The sequence below is a fragment of the Sinocyclocheilus grahami genome, unplaced genomic scaffold (genome assembly GCF_001515645.1).
Source record: "Sinocyclocheilus grahami isolate Dianchi unplaced genomic scaffold, SAMN03320097.WGS_v1.1 scaffold344.1, whole genome shotgun sequence".
Taxonomy (NCBI): domain Eukaryota; kingdom Metazoa; phylum Chordata; class Actinopteri; order Cypriniformes; family Cyprinidae; genus Sinocyclocheilus; species Sinocyclocheilus grahami.
Window position 1 is genome coordinate 851,731 of NW_015505523.1, and position 23,069 is coordinate 874,799.

Below are 23,069 nucleotides of genomic sequence, written 5' to 3' on the forward strand. Positions count from 1 at the left end.
AGCATGTTTAGGCCCTCAAAAATGCGATTCACTTTGGAGGAGAAGAAGAAGAAACAGAGTAATTTCAATAGGGTCCTCACACCATCGGTGCTCGGGCCCTAATAAGAAACAAAACAATTCCAATAGGGTCCTCACACCATCGGTGCACACCAACTACTACCTCACTGTAGATAAACAATTCTTATAAATGCATGAAACTGTAGCTGCTCTTTGTATGTGGTTATTTTTAGTAACAGGCCATTCTGAAAGCTTCTAACCTATTGAAACAAGTTTAAGAGAGGAAGGTAAAACTATTATATAAAAGCAAAAACTATTGCTTGACAGAGCGTTATACTTCTTTTGAAACATAAGTAACTTGGCAGTGTTCTGTGGATACTGACAAAGGAATTGGCCTAAAATATATAAATAATATTATATATATATATATATATATATATATATATGTAATGGCAAATATATGAGGGATATGATGAAATATACGCAACTAAAACTTGTTAATGTAAAAATATAAAAAAATCTTTATTAACAATATTTTACAACATTTGTATATTTTGTAAGATATATTAAATATACACATCTGAAAATATATTCTTTGCACTGTTATGACTACAAAAGCCATAACGTGATGAAACAAGTACAAATAAGAGTTCATATAGATTTACTAATAAATGGTCCTGCCTGTGGTCTCCTACATAATAACTAGTTATTATCAATGGACCTGCAGTAGATGTACCATATAAATGGAAATCCTTATAGAATTATGATGAGAAGAACTTGGAAGAAACAGAAAATGAGAACAGATAGGGGGGAAATACAAAAGAAAAAAGAGAATTCACAGGACAGGGCGACAAAGTGAGAAATCAAATTTTTATTGAAAGGTAAAAGAGGGGTAGAACAAAGGAGTGGAAAATCAGACAACCTTACTGTACAAAGAAAGAATACACAGAAGATCTTCAGCTAAGTGTAGACTGAAATAAAGTGGCTCCAGCAAATCTCTATAAAAGACTATATTTTGACGCTGTCTACAGCTCACGTGAAAAGAAGAACAGGGTAAAATCTTTCACTCTGCCTTCACTGCCCTCTCACAAACCTGGCTTTACAAAATGTCAGCTATTTGATCTTTCCTGAGATCAAACACCTACAAAGATCGAAAGCAGCCAATCAATCTCCTTTGAAGGAATTCAGAACACAGTGAATATGTGTACCGTAGTGTGACAGAAAACTTCATTGTGCAGCGCAAATAAAATCCAGTTCAGCCTGAGGCAGAGGATAGATCACCTTGTGACTGTGCCTTGTTTTTTTTTTTCAACCTTGCCTCACTTCACAGTGACGACTGAGGTGCTGTGAATGGACTCCATGACGGCAGTCAGGCGGCTGCACAGATCATGGGGAGAGTTCCTCACTTTGGGGGGCTCCTTCAGGACCACCATTTCTGCAGAACAGTCCAGGACTCTGGGCAGGAATTCACTGAGCTTTTCCTGAACAGAATCTGATTATCCAAAAAACAGACAAACATGAACAAAAACATGAGCATGTAAGAATCTAATTGAAATGGTCTATATATGAAATCTGGGGGGAAAGAGCCCACCATCCATGTCCTGCCCCAGGTAGGAGCACCAGCAACTCCTGATCAGCTCTATGACGTCCAAGTCCTCTTGGCTGATGCTGTCTCTGACCATGAGGTGCATGCAAGGGATGATGCACTCATTCATGATGGTCACCGCCTCTGCCACGTCATTTTCATCTTGACTTTTAAAGAGTGTGGCTGCGTTCTCATTCAGCTCCTGCAGGGTGTAACGTACACAGACGTTTCATATCAGATGGGATTAAAATATATTGTACCAGTCAAGGTTTCTCATGAGCCCAAAAAAATTTATGACAGATATGTAAGACATTAGGGGTGTACCGATACATGTAGTCGTACCGAACCGTCACGGTACAGACATCTCGGTTCGGTGCATGAGGCCTTACAACGAATACAGGCAATTCACCCTCAATCCAGAAGGGGGCGCCCACAGTAATGCTACGCTGTTTGATAATCGCCAGCAGAAGAACAGCGAATGCCATGAGTTGCGCACTTGAAAACAAAGCCCACTAGACAGTGACCATGTGCTGATTCTGCATGTGTCTCTCACAGACTGACAAAGGAGAATACTTTAAATATACTGTTTGTGAAATGGAGCTTTGTGTTCATGTATCCTACCTCTCTCATTCGGCACAAATCCAAATATTCCATAATATTTCCATATTTGCGATGTATCCAAATGCTAAATTATTATTTATTATGTAAATTATAGGCTTTGTACTTCAGTCGCGTTCCAACGCATTTGGTTATGTTTGGTTTACTGTATTTTATTTTGATAAAGTACCAACTGCGCTGTCAAGTAAGCAATGCTGGAACTGATATGTCTTGTGTGGGTGCGTGCCAGCGCGATTAACTTCAACTGTTTCCTTATACCAGCAGAATCAACTTAAAACACTCCGTCATTTATTGTTTTATTAATAATGCATCACTGTATAAAGGTCTACTTTTATTTGTGTACACTCACAATGAAAACAAAACATTGTGCTTTTGTAAAATTAAGAAAACAATTAGGATGTCGCTTTCTGCCATTTGAGTTTCCTTTCTGTGAACAAATTAAGCCTGTCACAAAAATGAACTGAAACTCAGCATATATAGGCTACATTACGCATCGCACTGTTTTTCCTTGTTGCTCGTTTATCTGTTAACTAAATCAAATATATTTCAAGAATTTATTCCTTGTATGTATATATGTACTGCAGATTATATATATATATATATATATATATATATAAAACATTATAATTTAATATAATATTTAGTATTTTCACATCTAGGTGGAATTTAAAAAAAATTGTACTACTGTCTGTTCAAAATAAGTGAAAAGAAACCTAGCATAGTAAATTTGTTGTTTTTTCCTGTTGTACTGAAATCGTATCGAACCGTGACTCCCAAACCGAGGTACGTATTGAACCGTGCCATCTGTGTACTGTTACACCCCTATAAAACATGTATATGCCTATATAAGAATGTCTTTACAAAACTACATATACCAGAGTTCAAATTAATTGGGATCTGATTTTTTTTTTTTTAAAGAAATTAATACTTTAATACAGCAAGTATTCAATAAATAAAAACTTTATAAAAACATTTATGTTACAAAATAAATGCTGTTCTTTTGAACTTTCTCCTTATCAAGGAAACCTGAAAAAAATATCACATCATCAAGGCTGCATTTATTTGATCAAAAATACAGTAAAAACAGTGATATTATAAAATATTATTATTGATTAAAATAAATGTTTTATATTTTAATATATTTGAAAATGTAATTTATTCATGTGATGCCAAAGCTGAATTTTTAGCAGCCATTGCTCCAGTCTTCAGTTGTGCTGCTTAGTATATTTGAGGAAAGCATGATACATTTTTTCAGCTTAATTCATTAGAACAGCATTTATGTGAAATAAAAATTTTTTGTAACACTATAAATGTCTTTACTGTCACTTTGGTCAATTTAATGCATCCCTGCTGAGTAAAAGTATTAATCTCCTTAAAAGCGTATAAAAATCTTACTGATTCCAAACGGTTAAACAGCAGCATATATTATACATTTAAGAAGAAAAAAAGAGTGGAATGCCTTTTTGATTTTACCAAGTATTCAGCCATGTCCATGTCTTCTGGTTTAATGAGACGGATTTTAGATCTGGCCTCTCTCATGATACTGATAGCCCTACAAGGAAAAAGTACCAGTTTAGATTAGTCCAATTATTCAATCTTAGCCTATTCCCCCCCAAAATATAAGGAAATGGGTACCGATCATCAAAACTCAGGTTACGATCTGCAAACTGCTCCAGTAATGTCCTCTCAATGACACGGTTAGGTGCCTGGTTTTGGAAAAAGTAGATCAGAACATGCTGGAGTCGAGGGTCCTGCTGGGGTGTGGTCTCTTCCTGGGACAGCTCATACAATCTGGAATATTCCTCATGGAACGCCTGATGAAGAGATCCAAAAGATTTCCAAAGAAATAAACAGGGTAAGCTTGCTAAATAAAGTACTAAGTAAACTAATTTAATATCTAAGTTTATGTGAATTATTATCTGAATATATGAGAACTGTGAAGTAGCGCCATTTGGTGTGTTCAGCCGCAGAGTATTTTTAAGTTGTATACCTTGATGAGTCCTGCTTCAGGTCCGTCTTTGTCAAAGACCTGTCTTGCCTTGGCAATTGCAAAAATGACGCCCTGCATAGCTGGTGTTAGCATCATCTATTCAATTACAGATTAAAAAAATGTCAAAATTGTATGTTAAATTTAATGTATGAAGTAGCCTAGTTTTACAATTCATGGAACCTTTACCTCCTCATTGTAGCCATCGGCATCAGAGCGCACCAGAATCTTGCCTACATTGGGTATCTCGATCTCAGACACATCATTCTCAGGCTGGCTGCTCGTGGCCGTGGCCTGGTTCTCCTCTGTGGATGAGGCCTCCGGCTCTGCCTCTGGTCCTCCCTCATCACTGATGCCCTGCTCCTCCACCTCCACCTCTGACTCAGATCTGTCTGTAGTGGCTGACTCCACCACAGGCTGCTGAGAAACACGGGGAAAGAGGGTGTTGAATGACTGTCAATGATCTTATCCACTCATTATAGTCTATAGAGATGTTCACTCATAACGTCAATTTGTAGGCAAACCAGGAAGTCTAATTCACCATGGGATCCCTCAGGAATTTCTCATTGGAAATCAGCGGAAATGTGAATCTCTGAGCGTCATCTGACTAGATTTATAGTAGTTTTCACCCATCAAAAGACTGTTTTGGCTGTCTTTGAAGAAACCAGCAGTGAATGCTAGTCAGTTGGACAAGGGAATGTATTTTATTTTTAATTTTCATCATTTATTCCTTTTAATGCTTCAATGCATGGATGAATGTTGACTGTTTGAAAATAGTGCTGCCCACTTTCTGTGTACAACAGTGATGTGGGTTTTTGTGTACCTGACAGAGTCATTATCATAATTGAAACTAAACCTGAAACCATTAAAAACGTTTTCAGTTAAAATGAACAATTAAATTAGATTTAACATAATACATGTAGTTTCACTGTAATATACTGCAGATTTTGGAAGTATGTTTTACATCTAAAATGTTTTATCAAAATGTGTGAATAGTATGAAGTAAGTATGAATTATAATTTATTTTATGGGGAATTTGTGTATTATATTTAACAAGACATATACAATATAAATACTGTTTATTAAAATATTGTTAAAATTATTTGTAAAAAATAAAATGTCACACATGTGTCACATTACATTTATTGAAAAACGGTAAAAGCTCCCAGATTATATTTTATTTAAGTAGTTATTTTGTTAAATGTGTTAGTGTTGTGTGCTTTTGTATGATGGTACTCTGTTACACAGTCATTATGATAACTGAAACTAAAACTGAAACCATTAAACATTTTTTCACTACTTAAAAATAAAATAATCATGAAATCTTAAAAAAATTATAAATAAAAGTATTTTAATTCAGCTAGCTGCCAAGGAAACATTTCTCAATTTCATTTAGTTTAAGTTCAAGTACTAAAATAACTAAAACTGAAAACTAAACTTAATATAAAAACTATACAGACATAATTAAAAAACTAACAGAAATGACAGACACAACAAAATGACTAAAATGTTAACTAATATATGATTTTATATATATATATTATATATACTGTATATATAATTCATTATATTAACAAAAACTATAATAGTGTATCAGTAACACTAAAATAACACTTGTGCTTGACAGATAACATCCAATTTATCTGACCACCGTTGTTGTCCTTATGTTGTAGAAAATTCTTCAAGTATTGCTAACTGCCTTATTTTGCTTATAAATATCCTTGAATGCAATATGAGATACTAACCACTAGAGGTCCTATCATTACCATTTATGACAAGGCCTAGCAACTACATCATGTAGTGACAGCACAGTCATAAATCAGGAGCACCAATAAAATCAATGAGTCAAAGAGAGGAACAGCAAAATAATAAATCCAGTGTTGTAAGTACAGAATGGACTTGCTTGACTGAAACTCCATATACTGAGTCAATAATATCCAAGATTACGCTCTCTAAAGACTAGACAGCAAGAACACATGGCGCTTAAACAATTGCCTGTTGATTGAAGCATCAGGAAAATGTTCTCCACAATCATTTAATGACTGCGGAAAGGTAGGTATCCAGTTGATCTTGATGGTGCATGCAGGAAACACAGAGCTCAGGTTCTATTTAAAGCTCTTCTCTGACCCACTGTCCCCAGCAACCCCACATTAAACTTGAACCAGAAAGACTGAGGAATGTTGGACGGCTCTCAGCTGTCCGATGAACCTTATCCACATATTCCTTTCCAAAACGCATCCTCTTACAAAATACCAGAGCTTTTGCACAACACATCACAACGCAACAGATAAAACATTAAACATTAAGCAAGTGCAAACAAACAAGTTTGTAGTGATTTAACCACTAATGTAAATCTAGAATCTTCTCCCCACATTCACATACATAGTTGCCAAAATATACACAAACATCTTTTCTATATTGAAATCCTAAAAAAATCCACTAAAAACATTCATAAGTGTAATGAAATAAAATCAAGGAGTCAAAGAGAGGAACAGCAGAAGAATAAATCCTGTGTTGTGAGTACAGAATGGACTTGGTGATTGAAACTCCATATACTGAGTCAATAATATCCCAGATTACACTCTCTAAAGACTAGACAGCAAGAACACATGGCACTTAAACAATTGCCTGTTGATTGAAGCATCCACGATCATTTAATAACTGTGAAAAGGTAGGAATGCAGTTGATCGTGCAGGAAACACAGAGCTCAGGTTCTATTTAAAGCTCTTCTCTGACCCACTGTCCCCAGCAACCCCACATTAAACTTGAACCAGAAAGACTGAGGAATGTTGGACGGCTCTCAGCTGTCCGATGAACCTTATCCACATATTCCTTTCCAAAACGCATCCTCTTACAAAATACCAGAGCTTTTGCACAACACATCACAACGCAACAGATAAAACATTAAACATTAAGCAAGTGCAAACAAACAAGTTTGTAGTGATTTAACCACTAATGTAAATCTAGAATCTTCTCCCCACATTCACATACATAGTTGCCAAAATATACACAAACATCTTTTCTATATTGAAATCCTAAAAAAATCCACTAAAAACATTCATAAGTGTAATGAAAAAAAGAATATTATTAAAAAATACATATTTTCTGTATAGAAATTCCTGACAAATCCACTAAATTGCTTATAATAATGAAAAATGAATATACAATGCATTTTATATATGCACATACACAATATACAGTAATGATATACAGTTAAAATGAAAAATTTGATTTGTTTTAATATAATTCATGTAAGTTTACTGTAATATGCTGCACATTTTGGAAGTATGTTTTACATCTAAAATATGTTTTTATCAAAGTGTGTGAATAGTATGAAGTAAAAGTATGAATTACAATTTATGTATAAATTGTATATTATATTTAATAAGACATGTACAATATAAATATATTCTTTATTCAAATATTGTTACAATTATTTGTAAAAATAAATGTCTCATATGAGTCACATTAAAATTTAATGAAAAATAATAAAAGCTCCCTGAGTATAGTTAATTTAAAACAGTTTTATTCATATTTAACTTACATGGTTAAAATGTCATTACATTATTTTTGTTAAATGCAAGTGTTGTGTGTTTTTGTGTGATGGTACTCTATTGCAGTTTACGTTGAGGAAGAAAACTGTGACCCATATGCACTGTACGTGAAGCCTCCAGTGCTGTATATGTGACCTATTTTCTGCAAGTCTCAAATAACGCTTTAACACTCTCACCTGACTCTGATCTGGCTTCTCTTCATCTGGCGGGCCATGTGTCTGGCTGCTGGCGATACGCTCCTCACCTTCCTCTTCCACATTCTCACAGGGCTCTGATGATATCGAGTTGAGAGCTGTTGAATTGGCCATGGGCTCTGGGAAGGGAAAGCACGTTGAAGATATACCTGCAATGCATACATGGAAAACATCTGACCTGAAGAAAAAGGTTCTGACCTTCACTGTCCTGGGCAGGTGCTGGTGTTGAATCTGTGGGTGGTTCTTGGGACGCTTCATTTGTTTGTTCTTGGACTGGTTCTGGGTTTGGCTCCTGCTCTGGGTTCTGTGGCTCTTCTGGGGCGGCTTTCTCTGTGTGTGTTTGAACTTGCACTTCTTCACGTTGGGCTTGGCTGAACTGCTCTTCCCATTCTCTCAGTTCCTGCTGGAACCAGCGGTTATCCTCCCGAACATAACGCCTCAAGATAGACGGGAGGGAGTCCATTCCTTTCAGAACCTGCCCTGTTTCATTGTCCGTGTCTTCTATCATTCATATGCAAGAAAAAAGTCATGTTCAATTTCATTATTGTAGCAGATAGGAAAAGCATTACAAAAAGGCCTAATGTTAAATAAATGAGTGACAGCCCAAATTTTATCCATCAAACTTTAAATCTTATTTAACATTCTGTGGTAAAAAGGTGTTGTTATGGCTCTGCAATCTCGATACTTGACATCCAGAGTGGCTAGTTAATAGAGTTTTGATAATTCAGCTCCTAAAATCAGCCAGCCAATCTCAAAAAATGCAAGTGCAAACTTCTTGTTCTTTATGACATTGACCTTTGTTCAATTTAAATTTCCATGATGTTTTCATTTTGGTAAAAAATATTTGGTAAAAATAAAACTAAATTTGAGAAAAAATAAAACCTATCTCATAGCGCCTTAAATTTTTGTTAAACCTTTACTAAATTGCGGTTTAATATTGTAAGTTTCATGATTTCAATTATTTAGACATGCTTTTTTGATTAATAAAATCTAATTTAACCATAAAAACAGAGTCTAGAAAAATTAAAACGGAAAAATTTAATTTGGGGGAAAAAAAAGAAATTTGGTAAAAAATATAACGGATTTCATAGGGCTCTAAAACGGCATTAGTTAATAGAGTTTTGTTCATTCAGCTCCTAAAATCAGCCAGCCAATCTCAAAAAAATGCAAGTGCAAACTTCTTGTTCTTTATGACATCGACTTTTGTTCATTTTAAATTTCCATGATCTTTTCTCCATTAAATAAAAAGATTGCACTAAACTAAGTGTGTGCGATTACCTGGAATTTTATATGGCAGTTCTGCTTTATTCTCAGAAATTTGATTTATTTCCTTCATAAATCTCAATCTGTATACTAAATGTGAATTATTTGATTTTATTAAAAAAAAAACAGATAACGTGCTGAAAAGACTCTGGTGTGAATCTCCAGTTTCAACAACTCTGATAAAGTAAAAACTAATGTGATATGCAGCCAAAGTTAACTTTATTTTAAGAAAAACACTCAAAAAATGTCTATTAATGTCAATGTTTATGACATGTTGACTGTCCCGACTTCTTGACACTTGGGTAGATTTCCCCTTCTATTTTTACTCTTTTCCTGTCTTCTACTGTTATATTTAGTGTTTCAACATAACAACCTGATACAATTTTTTTCACAATGATAAGCTATGATAAACCTTAGGGCCCTATGATTTCTGTGATGTGGCAAACACAGACTGAATCGCGGAATCAAGTCCTAAAAATGGAATTTACACTATAAGGCAGAATGTCACGGAATTTGCCAAATTTTGGATGGATACATCAAAAGTAGGCTAGTACAGTTAAATCAAAACGCAATATAGACTGGTGTCTGTGAATACTAAGCTGCAAAAAAAACATTTAAATATGAGTCCTGCATATTCTGCATGTCTCAGTGTGAATGAATGGTGCAGATGTGCGGTTTCATTTACTACACACATACTGAAGCACGCATGACGCTTGCAGTGTTTCCAGCCTCTGCAGTCTGCTCTGAGAATCACTTCATGAGGTTTTTTCCATTTCTTTTGAGTAAAACTATCATCATATCATATTCAAACAGAAACCTAGAGGTCTTCAAAGCAACCTGTCAAAATAAAAGTTTGGTTTAACTTGAAGAAACTGTGACAGAATAATAAAATTATTATTAAAACATTATTTTTAAAGGAATATTAACCAGAAAAGTATTTATTTACCAGAATTTATTTAGCAAAAAAATATAAATACACAACACTAATTATAAAAAAATTATAAAAATTATAAATTATAAAAATAATTATATATTATTACTTTTTTTTATTTTTATAAAATCAATTAATTAGATATGCTTTTGATTATTAATATTTGGTCAAATATTTTGGTAAAAAATATTTGGTAAAAATAAAACTAAATTTGATAAAAAATAAAAACCTATCTGATAGGGCCTTCAAATTTGAATTTTTGTTAAACCTTTACTAAATTGCTGTTTAATATTGTAAGTTTCATGATTTCAATTATTTAGACATGCTTTTTTGATTAATAAAATGTAATTTAACCATAAAAACAGAGTCTAGAAAAATCGAAACGGAAAAATTTAATTTGGAAAAAAAGAAAAAAAAGAAATTGGGTAATAAATATAACAGTTTTCATAGGTCTCTAAAACGGCATTAGAAGTAATTTATAAAAATAAAAAAAAGACAGCACGTCAACTTGCAATGTTATTTTGTTTGGCAGACATAGATAGAGTACCTGCCCTTGAACAGTGGTGGCTGTGTTTAAAAAACACTTTTTTATTGCGTTTTAATATAAAAAACATTTACATAATGCATTAAACGTCCACCCCTATTTCAAATGAATATTTATAGTACTTTATTTTTTACAGAAAATACTAGAAAAACTAATCAAAATAAAAAGGATTAGATAGTTAAAAGCATTAAGAGTATTTGATGTTCACAGCTTGGCAGAGACTCTAAAATAATAAAGTCTGCCAGCAAATCTATCAGCATTAATTTCTAAAAGAAATCCGAGCTAAAGCCAAAGCTTTAAATCAAGTGTGTGATGTGCTTGGCTCCTTCAGCAAAATCTAAGTGCATATGCGTAATCTGAGAAGCACATGGGGAAAGTACCTGCTATGAGGTATGGCAGCTTGTCATTGATGTACATGAGGCAGTAGGCGCTGGCGTTGGTCATGCCACCGTATGAGTCTCGAACCAGCTCCTCCCAGGTTGACTCTGTCACCATTACATCGTTGTACTTCAGCCAGCGTTTATTAGCATGATCATAGATGTACGCCCAGTAATGGCCAGCGGAGGCCTGTCCTTCATGGACGAGCACAGCGTGCAGCCTATAGGGCACCTGGAAGCATCAAATAAGAAGACAGGGTACATTGAGGTGTCATGCAAATTTCTTGAAAGGGCTCTGTGAATATAAAAGTACCAATGAGTGTTCAGGATATAGACTTTACCTGACACAGACTGTTATCTGAGTACATGCCCTCCAGGGCCTGGCTGACCTTGTCAATGCTGGCTTTCAGCTCTGCACACAGAGAGGGAACACAGATCAATACGCTACGCCTGAGGCCAGGATACAGTCACAAACGCATTAAGATAACTGCTTGTGAATAATGATGGCCTTCAGAACAGAAAAATTAAAATGCACATTACAGCTCGGATACAAAACCCAGTGAGCTGCCTCGCTGCCTACATAGACAGCTGTCTTCTGTGGCATCAAGAACTCTGCGTGCCAAACAAATAGCACTCAGCATGCAAAGTGCACAGAAGATTTGACTCACAACTGATTTCAATAAAGGCGACAAAATATAATGAAAGCATTAATAAACATTGCACAGAGTTCTCAATTTTTGGTAAAATAGTCAGTATTTTTAAAGCATTTCTATCAATGCTTTTTAGTACTAAAGGAATTTTCAGTTAATTATTTAAATAATGTTTCTCAAAGTAACTTGAACATCTTGAATTTATATTTTCACAGATAAAATGTGTATTTTGTTATTAAATATGGTATGTGTGTAGTCGTAGGACATCCAGGTTTTTTCAGCTACTGTTTTATGAATAATGTAAATATTTGGCCATACTACTTCAGACATAAAAGTTTGGTGTAGGTACGAATTTTAATGTTTTTGAAAAAAGTACTCACAAAGACTTTTGCATTTATTTGTTTAAAAATATAGTAAAAACAGTAATATTGTTTTTAATAATATTATGGAATATTATTGCAATTCAAAATAGCTGTTTTCTATTTTAATATATTTTTGAATGTAATTTATTGGATTTACTGAATTTTCATCAGCCATTACTGCAGTCTCTAGTGTCACATGATCCTTCAGAAATAATTCTAATATGCTGATTTGTTGCTCAAGAAACATATTATTATTCTTATTATTATCAATGTTGAAACAGCTGTGCTGCTTTTTGTGGAAATTGTGATTTTTTTTTAGGATTCTTTGATGAATAAACAGCATTTCTTTTAAATGGAAACCTGTTGTAAGATTATTAATGTCTTTACTGTCACTTTTGATCAATTTAATGTGCTCTTGCTAATAAAATAATTTGTTTCTTTCAACAAAAAAAACTAAAAAAACTTTTTGACGCTACACATTTACTGTAACATATTGCTTTCTACGTAGGAGGCAAATTGGCACATTCTTATTTACACTGCATTCTTTTTTGGGAAAGTCTTTGCATCTAGAGTGCACCTATGATGCCTTAAAATCACTAGGATTTGAGGCAGAGTTTATGTGTTTACTTAACTACATTGATTCAAGCTTCACTCAGTGAAGCATCTACCATTTATGGTGTTCTCAACTTCTGCTCTCCAGCGCTGTAAGCAGCTCCTGACGAAGTACAGCTCTTCCTCGGTCACGCTGTGAGGGGCTGGTTGCAGTGGCACCTCTATGGGGGGTCTGCACTGAGTAAAAGGCTTGTGTATGGGAGTTCTCTGTGTAGCTGTCTGCGGGCAGCCCGAGCCATCTGATGAGCCTGCATCGTCTGGTTCTGTTTGACTACAGCAAAAATTAAACACTTAGACAGGGACAAACAAACAATAGGCACAGTTTGTCACACAGCTATGAATAAGAATGCAGGAAAACGGGCCTTGCCTGCTGTCACTTGAGCTGGGTTCTGTGTGTTCAGGGTTCATAGGTACTGAGGCTGGAGACACGTTTGTGGGTTTAGTGGTGGCAAACTCCAGCACATACTGCAACATGTCTGCCAGGGGGTATTTGGTTGGCCCTGAGCCATAGTTTTTATATCTTTAAAAAAAGAAAGTTATAGTTTAAATATTTAAAATTGAAAAACAAACCACAAATAACAATTTTTCAAAGATTACTTGCAGTGTTGACCAGGATTTAGCCACTATTTGGCTTTTGAACGTACCCCTCAAGTTTCTGCTGTAGAACTGTTAACTGGTCCTTGAGTCTCTTGACTTCTCCTCTCCTACCATGGGTCTGATCAACATTTTTGTGGAGGTATCTGCTCACAGAAAAAGTGAATTTCCATTTACCATTGCTTTTTATGCTTTGAAGAGACAAAATAAACAAATAATTAAATAGATAAGTAAATGAATAAATGAATAAATAAGTAAATATACTTAAATAAACTGATAAATAAATTTAATTTTTATACAAAAATATAAGTATATTTATACAAAACATACATAATTAAAAATAAATAAACAATACATCTACAAACAAACATAAATAAATAAAAATAAATAAATATTTACTGTTATAAATATATTTATAAATTAATACATATATCTATGAATAGATAAATCTACAAATAAATAAATACAAGCTGTAGTAATGACATTTCTCACCTGTCCATATAGACCACTTGGGGAAACTCCAGTTTTTTGTGTATTTTTTCTGGTCGCCCTAAAGACTGATTGAACTCAAATCTGGACAGCTCAAATGTCAACACTGGTGGCAGCTTAGAAAACCACCTCTGCAAACAATGAAAAACCACATACTTTTAATTAATTTAAAAGAAGCTGTGCATGTCGGCGCCTAGTGGGCAGTGCGCTGACATATAACACCCATGCGTTTTGTGCGTCCCGAGTTCAAATCCCGGCTTGAGGACCTTTCCCAATCCTGCCCCCCCCCCTCTCCCCCACTTCACTTCCTGTCTGCTCTACACTATCCTGTCATAATAAAGGCAAAATGCCAAATATAAATCCTTAAAAAAACAAACATATATATAAAAGAACATGTGCATGATTCACAATAATATCCTTATTCTGTTTTCATTATAATATCTTGATATCTTTGAGCCTTTCTTAGCTCAAACATTAGAAAAAGGTGCAAGCAACACCAAGGCCATGGGTTTGATTCCCAAGGCAAGAAAAGACTTTCTTAATGGTTAATAAATTGTGTACCTTGAATGAAGAGTCTCTTTGGATAAAAATGTCTGCCAAATGTATAAATGTTAATGCAATGTAAACAACAGAATAAATGACAGGCGTTTATATAACTGTATGTAGTTAAAGTAGAAAAACTCACCTCTTGGCCAGAGGACATTGTCTGATCCGAATGAAGCAATTCAATCTCTCCTTCAACCATGGCACCCTCCAAACATTCATCTAAATTATTGAAGCCATTCACTTGGAGAGGGTATTGTCCAAATTGCTCAATGTTGGACACAATCTTTTCTGCACACAATTACACAAATATCATCAAGGACTGTGATAAACAGAATAATTACAGAAGAAATATCATTCTCTTACCTTCATGAAGTCTCTCAGCCACAAATGTGCCATAAAACAGCTGGACCATGGGGTTGTTTTGTTTATCCTCTGGGTTACTGAAAATAACAGCTGCCATGTTTTATTTTTGGGACAAAAAAAAAGAATTCCTGGCGAGTACATTAGCAACCAAATATACCATAGGGTAATTATTCATGATTCTTTAACAAATGCTACACTCATTAGCATTTATTAATTAACCCTCCACAGCAAGATGTTGCCTTGGGGTAACAAACACATTTTCTTCGTGTTGCAAGCACATGATGCATATAAAATGACAATACAATTATTTTAAATAAACCATTAAAAAGGTTTGTCTTAGTCAAACTATTTTTTAAATATATTTTAAAATCATTTTCTGGCATGATGCACCCTGTGGTGGATTTGTCCGCTGGAGAACTGCCCTCAAAAAATGATTCACATTTCTTAGTAAGTAAGTTTATTTTAAAAGAGTTTATGAAGAATCGCTTCAATTTGTTTCTTGCCAAAAAGGAACATTGTGAAACTGTGGAATGGATTAAGGATTCAGTGAACATAGATGTAGCCACTACAAAATATTGCAGTTATCAAATATCAAATGTAATTATTTTTTATTTAGACTAATTTGTATTATATAATATTATACAACTTTAATGATATTAATATTTTTGAGGTCCATTTTTTGTAAGAAAACATTTAAAGCATCACAAATCAAAGCATCAAAATTAAGTCATGCTCACTTCAACAAAGGCTATAATTATTTTTAATCTATAAACTTACTTTCCATTAGCAGCCAGCTGGAATGCATCCTCGAGCCAGTCAAGCAACTTGTGTGTGAATTCACTGACATCCTAGAATAAGCAAGCTTAAAATAAACACTGTTTTCCAATAATTCAACACAGTGTCTGTTTAGAAGAAGCTCTAATTGTAGCTTTATAAAGTGCTGTGATTGGCAAACATTTCAAGATACCTTTTATTAGCCCGTCATTTGCAACTGTTTCATTTTAAAATTAGCCCCCGACAGAACAGCTGTGAATCATATTATTCAAATGATGTACCTGTTGTGCCTCACTGGTTCTAAATGCATCCCTGAGAAGCTCGACTGCTGCAGAGGGGTCTACAAACCTACGGTTTGAGCCCACCATCAGAGCAAACAGGCAACGCAACTCCTGCATGAAGGCAATGTTTCTTTTCTCCTGCAACAGAAATTCAGTCAGTGCATAGTGGAATAATTCACATTTTCAAGTAGATCTACTAGTGAAGCTGAGCAATATTGGCATAAAGATAGACAGTAATTCAACTGAATTTTAATTTAGAGGAATTGTTCACCAAAACAATGAACATTTGCTGAAAACTGAACATATATAAATGACATTCAATACAACACAAAGACAAAACGATACTCATGCTCATCTGGCAGATTACTCACTGAATGACTCTTGCATTTCTCCAGCACACGCTCAGACAGGCAGTAATTGAGGACCAGTCTACGAAACACCGGCAGATGGAACAGAGACTAAACACAAGAGAATTTCGTTTTTTAGTCTAGCATGCATTAGGCCATGAACAATTATAGTCGCACTATTTGAACAGTTTTATTGACACAGTTGTTGCTGATTTTGTTGTCATGTTTAGTAACATCTTTTGATGTCAGGGTGCATTTCAGTTGAGTATTACCCTTGTTGTGTTTCATGTACCAAGTTTTAAAGTATTTTATGAATAAATACTTGGGTCTCTTAGGTCAGGGGTGGATTTAGTGAATTGGGGGCCCCAGACAAAATATAGGAATGGGGCCCTATACATTTGCACACATTTTCCTAGATCAACCTTGAGGTTCCTTTTTTGTTGTGATGCTTGCTGCTGCACAATGGTGCCCCATAGTTGTATCCAATGTTTCTACATTTTTCATGTACATGTTATAATGGCTTTCTTTCATGTTGTAGACCACGAAATAGCAACTGATTTACAGTTGAGATACAGGTTTTCACAAAAACAAAATAAATTATTATAAAATGATAAACCTCACAATTGAGCGTTAAACCAAGTGTGAGTCAGAAGTATAAATTATTATATTAATTTAAAACGGGGTTATGTGGGTGGATTTTCGCATTGAAAAAAAACTACAGACTGGATTATTGAAAATGAACATTCATTCTCTGCCAGTAGGAGGCGCTTTTGGAACGTCAGAAATATAGAATGAGAAAAGTGTGAAAAAATATAGCCTATATTGATGAGGAAAGTCCACTGATGAGTTACCAGCGTAAGCCTGTGTGTGCAAAGGCTGTCTAATTCTAAACTTTAAAATACATTTATTTTTAGTTATTTTAACTACAAATTTAAATAAAACTGAAAAAAATAATGAAAAGGCAATTATACATTTACACAACTAAGGATTATATCAACCAAAAAAGTAACTGCGTATGTGTCCTCTACTTGGTTCCTTCTCATAAATGAGTAAGCGGCATTTAAAACAATTATAAACATATAATTCACACTGTTTTTCAATATTTAATTACAGCTTCAGATGCGTAATATTTTCATCTCCTTCAAGCAGGATACACAAAAAGCATGTTCAATTCGGACGGTTGTCGTGGTAATACCGTAAACAGCAACCGTTCGCGTGTCAGCGCTTAATGCGCATCTCCTATATGAAAAGCCTTTTAGGGCGCCCTTGGCTTTTGGGGGCCCAAGGCGGTCGCCTACGTTTGCCTAATGGGTAAGTCCGCCCCTGTCTTGGGTAATAAATGTGATACTATCAACAATTTAAGAAGCTAACAAGAGGCACAGTGTGTAATCTTTGCTGGCATATAAAAATAAAGACAACCCACCTTATATACTGAAAAACTGAACACATGCACAACCGATTTGCAATAGTAGGAATCAAATTACACAATGCTTGCTCATGTTGGTCAAAATCAACATGCAACAGTTTAATAAGCACAAAAAAAGACATATACACATATAAACATATAATTCTACCTTACAGATGCAAAAAAGGTTTCTCAAAAAACCTTTTGGGGTCGATAAGATTTCAGAATGTTTCTGAAAGAAAATTCTTATGCTCACTCAGTCTTGATAAAAAATACAGGTAAAAACAGTAATATTGTGAAATATTATTATAAATAACTTTCCTGTTTTAATACATTTTACAATATGATTTATATCTAAGATGGCAACGCTGAATTTTTAGTATCACGTGGATCACATGAAGGATCTTCAGAAATCATTCTAATATGCTGATTTAGTGCTCAAGAAACATTATTATCAATGTTGAGAACAGTTGTGTTGCTTAATATTTTTGTGGAAACTAACACGTTTTTTTTATTATTTGATGAATAGAAAGTTTAAAAGAACCACACTTATTTACCATAAAAAATGTTACTGCCAATTTTTTACTGTAAAGTATTCATTTAATTTAAAAACCTGAAATGAAAACTTAGCAGTAATGCATTATACTAGGTATATTCATATTCATGCTGGGACTGTTTTCAAATGACATCATTAAACTGCATTACAGATGAACAAAAGATTGTTTGTTACTTATCTGTAAGCCATAAACTCACTCGATGAGTTCATGCCTCTCTTTATCATCAAAACAGTGCTCTATTTAATTAGCTCAGACATCTATCAATATCAGTGAAGGCTTATATTTCAACACAGACATCTGAGAAGCCTCGCTAAATTCAGTCTGGAGTGGATATAATAAAATTACAGCTCTGAGATGCTTCTGCAGTCAGGAACAGGAAAAAACAGACACTCCACCTGATCTTCTCTATTCTCCAGTCATTAGCAACACCACTAATTTAATTTACACTATGGCCAGATGATGTAACCGGTTAGAAGAGAGCCATTACTGCAGTCCTTTTGTTTTACAATTGGATTTCCTAATGAATCTGTTAAATTATTCTATAAAATTAAAAAGTTCAACACTCACAATTACCTTTCACAACACAATTTGTTTCATTTTAAAACTCATTCTAAAGATTTAGTTTACCAAAATGCCTGAAATTTGTGATTAAAACCTCCACGCACCTGAATGACAGCGCTGAACCAGCAAGTATTTCCCACATTACGGATGCCCACAGGACAGTCCTCTTGTCGGATCCAGTCAGCAGGGCTGCAGCTCTCTCCAGACCCCTCACACCTCTTTCTTTTCACGCAGGCCGCATTCTCTTCTGCACTAACCTCAAGAGCCCTAGAGTAAAAACAGGAGTAAGTAAGACAGTCAACACTAGAGTCTGATAGTTACTGCTGCCCATGATTTCTAAATTCACACAACACCACTGTAGCAGGAGAGAGAAGCAATTGTAACGCTCTAAACTGTTTCATTCACACTCAGGTTAGAGTCATGACACTTGCTTAGGCTATGGTTAATAAAATTCCATCTCTCTGCCAAAGAAAAGGTTGTTCAATTTTGTTTCTATTTTTTCCTTTAAATTATTTTGAGAAATAATGTTTGAGGGTGTCAATAAATTATCCTGTTTTGATGCCCTTGATAACCAGCTTTTGGAGGCAACTGTAACACATTAAAATTAATTGTAACATGCTGAGGACTGTTTTTGACTTGTTGGCTGATCAGTATATATAAGTAAAGACAATTTAACTTATTTCAGATACTTACTGTATTTTTGAAACATTATTTCTTACAGTTAAAAATAGTATTATAGAGCAGCAAAAACCATTCATTAACATTAAAGAGTATTAAAGCAATAATATTATTTTAAGGTGTGCTCTTATTTGAGACTCAGTGTGTTCATATAATTTGTCTTCCAACTATTACAATTGCCCCCAAGTACTGTAACAATTATTAGAGAAGTATTTTCTTAGAATTTTTATAATATGATATAGTCCTTTTCATTACAAGTTGATTAATTATAGTTACTCATACCCAAAGTCAGTGACATGTACACTACCTTAAAACTTTGGGGTCGGTAAGATTTTTTGTTTCTGAAAGAGGTCTCATTTATTTGCCATTGATTTGACCAAAATATAGCAACAATGTTATAATTATGAAATACAATTTTCTATTTTAATATATTACGATGTAATTTATTCCTGTGATGGGAAAGCAGAATTTTCAGCAGCCATTACTCCAGTTTTCAGTGTCACATGATTCCTCAGAAATCATGTGTCCTCGCTGAATAAAGGTAATAATATCATTTGGAACAGCAATGTACTTTTGGCACATGCAAATATTTCTTATACAAAAAGCAGATGACTTGTACATTTGTAGTAGTCAATGAGTTATGAAGGAAAGTGTAAAAATGTTACAGTTGCCCCTATTGGTAATGAACCTGTGCAGCTCTCTCTGCTCCACTTCGGCCTGCTGTGACTCCTGAAGACTAAGCTCAATGGCGGTCTGCAGATCATCTTTAGCAGCACCTGAGAACAAGTCCATACTACATGAGCATAAAATAAACATCATGACATTATCTGTCACAGTTCATAAATAAGTTCATCTTTGGAAAATGTGGTGACATGGAAGTCATTTGATATTAATAGTGTCGTTTAAGCCCACCGTTCTGTGTATTGGAGGTGTTCCTCTCATTATTGGCTTTAGTTGGTTCTTCGGGCATGTGCTCCTCTTCTGGGGGCTGGGTGGTCAGTAGCCCAATGGCATGGCTGATGTCACCTTGACTAGCCTGGATAACGAATTTTCTCACAATTAGTCATCCCTACTGAAATACATGAACATGTTTTGCTGTGTTTTAGCACATGCTTTGTTTTAGTACCACATCTAGGTTACCAAACCCTCACCGCTGAATGTAAGGGAAACTCTCGCACATGGTATGATTTTCATATTTACAAACATTTGTCAGGCTTATTTTCTATCAATAGCCATGTCAGTATCATTACATCTGCTGCTCGTGTTATAAACACATGGATAAGTGCTGCTGTACTAAACATACGTTCAGGGCGCTCTGGAGAACCTGCAGATCCTGAATGCCAGTAATTTCTCTGAGCTGGTTAAGCAGCATTTGGCTCTGAAAAAGACAAGCAAACATGCTGTTTTTTAATTTCTGTGGATCAAAAATTCAAATGCTTTGCCACAGGCATATTGAGGATACTTCTGTTTGTGATAACAAGACCCACTTGAGCAATTAACTACTCAATAACAGGATCCGTTCCAGAAAAAAAAAGAGCAGGTGTGAACTGATCAAAACAAGAATATGATATGAGACGCAATTTGCACTTGGATTTATCACCCAGCATAACCTCATTTCTGACTCAGGTGTCAAATGAGCGTGGGCTGGAGGAGTCTATAGCTGGCCCGATCAACAGTTATGAAAGCCTTGGGCATGAAAATGTCTGCATCTTCTATTAAATCCATATCAGATTTGATTTTTTTCAAGTACAGTATGCCTGAAAATAGGCTTTAGCATGTGGCATGTAAACATTAAAAAAAATACTGTGGCCCAGATAATAGATGCAGGAGCAACAGAACTATATAAAGACATTCTGACAGCAGGTGGGAATGTCAGCATGGCTGTGGAGGCATATATGGTGAGCTGGAGGCCTGTGAGCGGCACTCAGAGCTCTATTTTGGGCCTTCGACACAGATAGCGCTTGTGTTTATCATAGATGAGCTCGAGTGACACAAGCAAACACAAGAAAACTCACTAATTCCTAGATTTCATTCAGAAGGTAGAATTGAGTATTAAAAAACTTAACTTAGAAGGGTAATTTAAGAGAACATCATTTAAGGGGAAAACGCTAATTTAAACATTTAAACCCCTTAAGAACAGAATCTCAGTCTGTACAAGATTCCTATGGTAGTTTTTATCATAATTTGAAAACAATCCTAATGGGATCAAATAATCATTTAAAAATCAAACAAGTGCATAAACTGGACATTGGATACTATATTTGATTCTGAATTTTGTGTAATGCTTGTCAGAACTGCACAAATTATTTTTCAATGAGAAAGGGTTCCAATGGGTTTCAAAGGATGGGTTCCAAATTAGGATAGAAATTCCAATAGTACATGTTTAAGATTTTATAAACATATTTGTAAAATGAAATATGAAAAGTTTGCTCAAATATAACCAGTCTACAACATCTACTAACTGTTTAAAGCAAATAAAACGGTGACAGCCACTGCTGTGTGTCTAGATCTCATTAACACAAGCCGTGTTACTATTTTTGATTTGAATACATTTTCTGTAAAACACAACACACTCACCGAGTTTTCAGACGTTTCCCCATGTTCAAAATCCTGTTCAACTCTCATGGCAATGACTTTTTAAAAGAATATTTCTCCAAGGCTTTGCCCTGACTCCAGAGTTTGACCTACTCCAAACGCCCCCCTTCACACACACACACTCACACACTCGAGCTCGCGCTGGGAAACGTCGTGAGCGCGCTGGGTAAACAGTCAGGAAACGTCAAGAAAACTGATTAACCTATTATCATGACAGCCTCACGTAGGCAGAGGTAATGTGGATTAAACTAAAATAAATGTCAATTTTGGTTTGCTGAAAAATATAGGCAATAAACGATTTAATTTAGCCATAACCATATGGTAAAATAGCATTTAGTCACTGCTAAACAAAATGACAAACCTTCTTACACTTTTTGAAAGACATCTCACATGAATTTGGTAATTGCAGTTACTAAATTAATACGGATTCTCCTTAGTTTATGAAACTTAATTTCTTTGAAGACAGTGTGACTTGCACCATAGTAACTTGACATTTATGGCGAAAAATATTGTTACTATAGTTAGGGTATGTAAATAAAACTAAAAACTAATTAATATAAATACATAACCTCTCCACATCTTTAGGACCAATAATAAGGAATCATATTCTTCATGATAAGCTTACTGCAGTCTGACAGAATGTGGTAATAGCCTAATTTAAAGGGTTAGTTCACCCAAAAATGAAAATTGGCTTGTGTTTTACTCACCCTCGAAGCATCCTAGGTGTATATGACTTTCTTCTTTCAGATAAATACAGTCGGAGTTATATTAAAAATTGTCCTGGCTATTCCAAGCTTTATCATTGCAGTCAGCGGGTGTTGCAGTTGAACAGTTCACAAGTCGTCAAATAAAGCGCGCGCATTCATAATAAAACGTGCCTCACATTGCTCCAGGATGTGAATACAGGCCTTTTGTAGTGAATCCATGCGTTTTGTAAGAAAAATATCCATATTTCAAACGCAATAAACACTTTTCTCTCACTTCCGTTATCTGTCATACGGGGAAGGTGTTCCGGCGTAAATTATGAATTGACTATTAGAAAACCTATTGAAAATATAAGAAAAACCTGCTTAAACTTGTATAATTTTAATGGCTACTACACTATATCACACTGTATTTACTGTGTATTTGCTAACTGTCAAAGACGTCTTATAAAGAATATAAAGAATGTCCTTACCACATTTAAAATACATTACAATGACCTT

At 34.8% G+C, this 23,069-nt stretch overlaps 1 protein-coding gene across 1 annotated transcript; it reads right to left on the reverse strand.

Annotated features, from left to right (window-relative positions):
• Window positions 1–809: 809 nt before the first annotated feature.
• LOC107603286 (ubiquitin carboxyl-terminal hydrolase 28-like) lies at window positions 810–21,984 on the reverse strand. Its single transcript, XM_016296047.1, has 24 exons — window positions 21,847–21,984; window positions 20,573–20,647; window positions 20,182–20,305; window positions 19,958–20,045; window positions 18,696–18,858; window positions 16,093–16,179; window positions 15,722–15,859; window positions 15,444–15,514; window positions 14,667–14,743; window positions 14,443–14,591; window positions 13,761–13,888; window positions 13,319–13,414; window positions 13,042–13,194; window positions 12,731–12,945; window positions 11,392–11,462; window positions 11,054–11,282; window positions 8,134–8,436; window positions 7,918–8,054; window positions 4,377–4,604; window positions 4,191–4,286; window positions 3,836–4,014; window positions 3,674–3,752; window positions 1,589–1,784; window positions 810–1,489 (listed from the first exon to the last, which is right to left on the reverse strand). The coding sequence occupies exons 1-24, from the start codon at window positions 21,892–21,894 to the stop codon at window positions 1,317–1,319; spliced, it is 3,303 nt and encodes a 1,100-aa protein (XP_016151533.1). The 5' UTR covers window positions 21,895–21,984; the 3' UTR covers window positions 810–1,316.
• Window positions 21,985–23,069: the final 1,085 nt, after the last annotated feature.